The 8,185-nt window shown below is 42.8% G+C and overlaps 1 protein-coding gene across 1 annotated transcript; it reads right to left on the reverse strand.

The window, feature by feature from the left end:
- Positions 1 to 3,629: 3,629 nt before the first annotated feature.
- Positions 3,630 to 7,540, reverse strand: LOC308362918 (transmembrane protein 26-like; the record flags this gene model as incomplete). The annotated part of the gene is made up of 3 exons (XM_080835644.1): positions 3,630 to 3,886; positions 5,430 to 5,509; positions 7,338 to 7,540. The coding sequence occupies 3 exons, from the start codon at positions 7,538 to 7,540 to the stop codon at positions 3,630 to 3,632; spliced, it is 540 nt and encodes a 179-aa protein (XP_080691770.1).
- Positions 7,541 to 8,185: the final 645 nt, after the last annotated feature.

The raw sequence follows: 8,185 nt of genomic DNA on the forward strand, positions 1-8,185 counted from the left end.
TTCACGACTAGGCCTTCAGCGATGTCCTACACGATGTTAAACTGAGTGAATCCACCTCCTAATACCATCATTATGACGCCATGGATCTCGAACCAGTATATTTTATACAGAAAGGCAGTATAAGTGAGCATTGCATCACCTTAACATAGTCGAGTACAACAGACTTTATTAATATTTCCGGAGCATTTCAAATCAATACACCCGTATTAACAATACATTAAGAGTAGTAAACTCTAAGTTATATGATCGCTTGGATATTACTGTCACAACTTAAAAATAAAAGGCGATTTTCAGGGATTAGTCTACAAAGTTTTATTAAGTCCACCAAAAGTAGCCTATGTGACTCAATGTGAGGTTTAACAAGTTTAACAAGTAACATCGCATTGTCCCACCTGCAAAGCAGTTTCATTAAACTTCCCATCCTCACGATATCCAGTTTTTCTTGAAAGTTCCGTCTTGAAAATGGCGTTGTAATTGTATCAAAAACTGGAATTATCAAGTTTGTGTAAACTAATTTATTTGAGTTGGTTAATGTAATTATATTTAGTCTTACCAATTGAAACAACTAGAAGAATAAGCATTGAAACCGATGTACGTCGTTTTAGCCAGCTAAACTGAGCACTGAAGCACTGCACCGGTCTGCCTCAGTATCCAATCAAAGGACGTTTACGTGTCACGTTCAACGCGAGGAAAGACATTTTCCGGGCCTTCTAGAAGGCCCAGTGTCGCCAACTCGAAATCTGATTGGTTGTCACAACTGTCTGTTTCAGTTCATTCAACTTAAATGAACTGAAACAGCAAGTTGTGATAGCCAATCAGATGTACACGGGCCTTCAATGTGAATTCTGAAGGCCTCAGGGAAGATTTCTGTTCTCTGGGAAGATTTCAAGGAGCGTGGCAACACATGATAGCGGAAATATGATTGGATGAAAGCTCTAACATAAATGAACAACGCTGGAAGCATGAAATGAAGATAATGGACTATGGGGAATCATTTAATACATATTTATGAAAAGAAAATATTAAAATTAAATTTATTTTATTACATTTATTTTCTGATGATGTTTAGGCCAGCAGAGAAGGCCTTGAAGGCCCTGACGGACCGCCACTGCATCTCAGCACTGTTTGGAATAGCATAACCCTTACATCTCAGCACTGTTTGGAATAGCATAACCCTTACATCTCAGCACTGTTTGGAATAGCATAACCCTTACATCTCAGCACTGTTTGGAATAGCATAACCCTTACATCTCAGCACTGTTTGGAATAGCATAACCCTTACATCTCAGCACTGTTTGGAATAGCATAACCCTTACATCTCAGCACTGTATGGAATAGCATAACCCTTACATCTCAGCACTGTTTGGAATAGCATAACCCTTACATCTCAGCACTGTTTGGAATAGCATAACCCTTACATCTCAGTACTGTATGGAATAGCATAACCCTTACATCTCAGCACTGTTTGGAATAGCATAACCCTTACATCTCAGCACTGTTTGGAATAGCATAACCCTTACATCTCAGCACTGTTTGGAATAGCATAACCCTTACATCTCAGCACTGTTTGGAATAGCATAACCCTTACATCTCGGCTTATCGCTGATAAGGGGTGTCAGAGGGGAAAGAAGGGTAATCAGTGAGAAAGTGATGTGTTTCGTTTGGCATGTTGGCAACATACACTGAGTCTGGAGAGAGAGAGAGAGAGAGAGAGAGAGAGAGAGAGAGAGAGAGAGAGAGAGAGAGAGAGAGAAAGAGAGAGAGAGAGAGAGAGAGAGAGAGAGAGAGAGACTGTGTTGGTTTCCAGGCGAGGCGAAACCGGCCTTCTGTGGTTTCTACTTCGCGTCACCAGGGTCACACGAAGTCACAACAACATTTGAGTCATTTAACTGTGTCTGAAAAGAAAAACATGTTTTTGAGGGTTAAAAAAAGTTTCAACAAAACAACAGAACAGCTAAGTTAGTAGTTAACTCAGTATAAAGTGTCAAACCCTCCTGAAGAACCGCTTTGTTTTGTTTGGAGAATGAAGCCGTAGGGCTTTGTGGTGTCAGCTCTAATATTCTATTAGAGATGTTTACTTCTAAGGTCACACCCAGGCTTGTCTCCAAACCACGTACTTGACTTACCCCCAGGGAAGGACACAGCCATGTAACAACACTGATTTGACAAGACTGCATCTTCCAAAATACATGTGACCAGTGGTGTAGTCCAGGGTATATGCAGGTATACGGAGTATACCCACTTATTTTTTTAGTCAGCATTGAGTATACCCACTTCTCAAAACAGGCCGTTTATCCTGTGCTGTATGGGCTGCTTAAAATAAAAATAAAAATGAAGACTATACCCACTTCTCCAGGGACCACTACACCACTGCATGTGACCTATACGTTCCCAGCCACACACTCACTAATGATCTTTCTGTTGCTTGTGAATTCATTATGAAATGTTGTTTCGTGGACTAACTTATCGCATGCCGCTACATTTGAATGACACGTCATGCAGTTTAACCTCCTCCGTTTCTTTCCTATAACAACAGCTGCATTTTCAGACCCTCTAACAGTCACTTTCAGTAACAGAGATACAAGACACCCGGTCCGTGTTTCTATTTGGCCGTTCCAAAAACAGCCTTCGTTTCTGACCTAATCAGTTCTGACACTCAGCCAAGAGATCCGAATGGAGAGAGGCCAGACAATGGCTGAAACACAAGACTAATCATGTCCGAACCCAGAGGCTGTTTACACTCTGTGGAACAGCTAAACGGCTGTACTGAACATGACTTATAAAAACAACACACACACACACACACACACACACACACACACACACACACACACACACACACATCCATACACATACAGTACACACACACTCGATAGTTGCTGCCAAAATTCCGCCTTCACAGTTCTCACCAAGACCACAGAAATTTTTGAAATAACTGTTTCGTTTTATTTTAAAGATATCACAAGTACAAACACGTGGATAGACATCTACATGGCAAACAAATAATACTGACTGCATGTTGGTTGGAAATTCAATGTTTGTTCCCAACAGCACTAACAATCTTCATGACAGATCTCATCTCTCTCTCTCTCTCCCCCTCTCCCTGTCTCTCTCTCTCTCTCCTCTCTCTCTCTCTCTCTCCTCTCACTCTCTTTCTCTCTCCATTCTCTCTCTCTCTCTCTCTCTCTATTTCTCTCTCCCCTCTCTCTCTCTCTTTCTCTCTCTCTCTATCTCTCTCTCCCCTCTCTCTCTCTCTTTCTCTCTCTCTCTATCTCTCCACTCTCTCTCTCCCTCTCTCTATCTCTCTCTCTCTTCCTCTCTTTATCTCTCTCTCTCTCCCTCTCTCTCTCCCTCTCTCTCTCCCTCTCTCTTATCTCCTCTGGCTGGTCCTTTGATTAACTCACACGTCTCTCTCAGTGACTCACAGATCGGATTTGGTTGTATATCGGAAAACTTGCTCTTGTAACTTTTGAAACTAGATTACAACTGGAGATGACTTGTAGTCCTGGCAGTGACTCACAGCGATGACTTGTAGTCCTGGCAGATGAAGGCGTCTCTCAGTGACTCACAGCGATGACTTGTAGTCCTGGCAGTGACTCACAGCGATGACTTGTAATCCTGGCAGTGACTCACAGCGATGACTTGTAGCTCTGGCAGATGACGGCGAGGCGGTAGAAGTTGAGGATGACTACCAGGAAGTTCTTGAGTGCGAAGAAGACGAGCATCTGATGGACGATGCTGAAGTGGAACATGACGGTGAGGCGCACCACCAGGAAGGGCCCGTCCATGATGAACAGGCTCTCCACCACCTGCCAGATGTCTGCGCCATGGCGGGACAGGATGGAGTTCTCAGGAACAGCGTCATCTTCTCGATCTGAGGTCATCACTGAGTGACACACACACACATGACAACGCACGCACACACACACACACAAGTATACACACATATAAACAAACATGCACGCAAAGACGCACACATATACACACACATACATGCATGCACAAACATACACACAAAGACACACACACACACACACACACACACGCATGCATGCACACACACACAAACACACAGACACAAACCTATGTTTACAATTCATACAGTAACCGAGCCTAAAATTCCCATCACATTGTAATACATTTGTTGTGGGAAAACAGCTTGATTGCCTTGCTGAATTATGAATTACCACGGCATAAAGCTCGCCCATAAAAACTACAAAAATGGTTTCTGCTGAACATATTTTATGTAGGTGATCATGGCAGAAGAAGCCATGCAGTTCCTATCTGGCCTGAACATGATAAGACTAGGAGCTTGGACATCACATGGACATACTGACATAGAAAGAGACAGTTACTTGGGTCATAACAAAGAATTGACAGATATTTTCAAGTTCAAAATGATATATCAGAGTCGCAAACTAGGAAGAAACTTGTGTGTTTTCAAAGTATTGAAGTATTAAGGTCTTGTAAATGTGTCTTGTTTGATTGTACTCTTTCAATACCCAGATGACTAGCCTGACGATGTCATACTCATAATTCTAGTCAGAATATGAGTCTGATGCTGAGCCATTGGGCTGTGATTATGGGGCGTGTTTCAACCAACCAGGGAAAAAAATGCCTCTTCGCTCAATTGGATACCTACAACCAATCAGAGCAACATAGTATGACCATCTGATACATTCAAACTTTTACCGGATCCCGTAAGAAGGACGGCAAAAACATATTTTCGATCGACAAATGCCTTGATCGCGTTTCTCTGTTCCTCTTTCAAAATGAATGGGCTGTCAATATCTGTGAGATATGCCTGCTCACGTACTTATTAGCAGCAAGGCTATAACTACCTACCATTTGTTTCAATGGCTTTTTTGTCTTCGCGTTAGCAATAACCTATCAATAATGGTCTAGAGCACTTCAGTTAAGACCTACAATCCTTGGCAACATTCGTGTTGCACATACACAACTAACCGAGTCAATGTAGACATAAAAAAGTCGTGTAGATAGCTTAAATCATATAAAATATGTCCCACTAAGCTCCCGAGACGGAGCCATCTTTGTTCGATGTATACTCTATCTATCTAATCAACTCAAGCGTTGGTTGGTCATCTGTCCATCAACGTATAAAGCCCGCCCTTACAATTTGATTGGTTTAGATTGCTTTTTCGACTTTTTTGAAAACTTGAATCTCTCCCTACTAGCTCAAAGCCAGACTGAATCTCCCAGACCAAACATTTTGTGGGCGGAGTTCAGGCTGGTATCCAGGCTACCAGATGACCAAAATAAAAATAAAATTATCAAAAGAAAGAGACAGCTAAAAGCCTGATCCTCCTGACAGACCTGATAGATTGAGAGGGAACTGTTGCCCTTATGTTGCGTCCTACTCCGAGCCACCAGGGTGGTTAACAGAGCTACTGACATAGAAAGAGACAGACCTGATAGATTGAGAGGGAACTGCAACATGCTCCAAGTCCAGACGGCCAGGATGATATAAACCAGAGGAGGGCTGCTCTGCCTGAAAGAGAGAGAGACACACACACACGCACGCACGCACGCACGCACGCACGCACGCACGCACGCACGCACGCACACACACACACACACACACACACACACACACACACACACACACACACACACACACACACACACACACACACACACACACACACACACACACACACACACACACACACACACACACACACACACACACACATACACAAGAGAGAATATAATGCCAGGGGAGCCATCTCTGAACTCTCCATAAAATGCTTATGAAAACTCCTCAATATGTTTATCCTGAGCCTCATAGACAGATATGAAGGTGTGTTGATCATGAAGCAGTAAAAACAATGCTCTGTGTGAAATCTCTTGACAAGAACTGTTTTCACTGGAGACATGTGAGACCGGCACATGTTACACGTATGAAGCAAACCACCGCAGTGATACATTGAGAAGCATCATTCAAACAAGACATCCAACAGCATTACTGATCGGAGACTACTGTTCAAAGAATATTGATCAGGGAATACTGATCATAGGATACTGATCTAGAATACTGATCAGAGAATAATAACTGCTTACTAATCGAGAGTGAGGTCATGGTGGGAAATGCCCCCTGAGCGATATGCGTGAGGCATGACCACGCATTAGCCAATCAGAACGCTCGTACTATCGTTGCCATATAATAATACTTTTTATTACAATTCCAATACAGCACAAGCAATAATGCCAACTTGTTTCACTTTACAACTCAGATTTCAAGTCGCTCAGGCGTCCGTTTGGCCATCACGGCTTCCTATAGTGCATTATATCCAATCAATGACAGTCCCTTCAAGTAAATGGTATTTTGATGCATTTGTGGCTCACGTTTTAAAGCTCCCACACACACACACACACACATTTTAAAGCTCCCACACACACACACACACACGTTTTAAAGCTCCCCGAGGAACCTAGGATCTTCCTATGAGCAAAAGATCTTCCCCTTAATTGACCCTTGACCTCTGGCATCTGCGTACATGGAAACAAATGTTTAACACCACGGCTAATCAGTACTTCAGTTATAGCATCTACCTTTCAAGGCTAACTTGCATTGCTCCAACAACTCCAACATCCAATAACGATACTGTTGGATCAATGTGTCGCATAAGCCCTGAAGAAAAGAATCATGGTTGTAATACACTGGTGTGGTGAACATGAAGCAGTGTGTGTGTGTGTGTGTGTGTGTGTGTGTGTGTGTGTGTGTGTGTGTGTGTGTGTGTGTGTGTGTGTGTGTGTGTGTGTGTGTGTGTAATACAGTGGTGTGGTGAACATGAAGCAGTTTTGCAAAAACAAGTGTCATGCAGGAGGGCCCGGGTGCAGAGACAAGTTTATTAACTTTCAAACGGCAGAATAGCCTGTTCCTTTAAAACATAATAAGGGCAGTGCATGTTTGCTTTATAGGCCTAGGTTTATTCTCAAATTCTGATTGTGTTTGGGGGATGGGATTTTTAAAGCTATTTCAATCGGACAATTTGACCGGTGAGATGTAATATTTTCTGATTTTTTTTTCCCGGACAATTACCTGACCACGGAAACGCTGCTTCTGACTCTCAATAAAGTATCAATTCTAAGTTTCAAAGAGGTTGTTTCGCTACAACAGCCTCTATGACTGGAATCACCTAATTGACAGACCTGTGTGGGAATTCTAAGAATGTTGAAGATCGATCAGTGTGACGTAGACTATGGGTTTAAAGGTAAAGTCCATGATTCTGGTTAAAGGTTGTTGATATTTGTGCTCCGCAGCCAATACAATTACAGGAAGCAGCACATGGCACGTCCATGACAAGGGGACTCACTTGACATCGGACAGCGTCTCGCTGGTGAACTCCAGGATGTCGGCGGCAGTGCCCACAAAGATCAGCAGCAGCTGAGAGAGCTGGTCACGAGTGACGCCCACGCCGCTTGGCAGCAGCCACTTGCCCACGATCAGCAGGATGAGCATCATCTGGTGCAGCGCCAGGATCCAGTCGTTGGCACACACCGACGAGAGCATGCGCATGTTCTTCTGCAACTGTTCAAAGTTAAACAAACTAACTTGCATTATTATCATCATTAGTCCGCATACGCCCCGTTCAACTTTACTTGAAGTGGCTGACAGATGTGGAATACACTGATTTACACTGAGGGATACATGGAGTTATCAGATGATTGTAAAGAGGATGTCAGACACTTTGTCCAGAGTGTTCCTCTGCATCACCTAAGTCTGTCTCATACCACCACTGAGGGGTCATTAAATAATATTACAACGGAGGAATTGCTAATCGCTAACGAGATGCTAGGGGCTAAACCTAGCGAAACCTGTTGAAATGTGATTACTTTGACATTATGACAAACTAGTGAGTCAACAACTTTCCTAACACAGTCAAACACTAAGCAAGTGCAACACAAGACAAAGCAAGACGGCAAAAATGTTACTTACTAGTACGGCAGACAGTAGTACTGGGCGGCTTCCAGAAACTTAAATAACGCAGTAATATGCCTACTGACCCTGGTATGGCAATGGCACAGAGGCCATTCTTCATATTAAACGCCATTGTAGCGTCCAAATTTCTTTAAGCTGTTATTTTAAAAGTCTTACTCACATATTTACTAACCCTAAATTACAATTGCTACGTACTTTAAGGCAATTATACTGGATGTCCAT

This window comes from Sprattus sprattus (assembly GCF_963457725.1).
Source record: "Sprattus sprattus genome assembly, chromosome: 3".
Taxonomy (NCBI): Eukaryota; Metazoa; Chordata; class Actinopteri; order Clupeiformes; family Clupeidae; genus Sprattus; species Sprattus sprattus.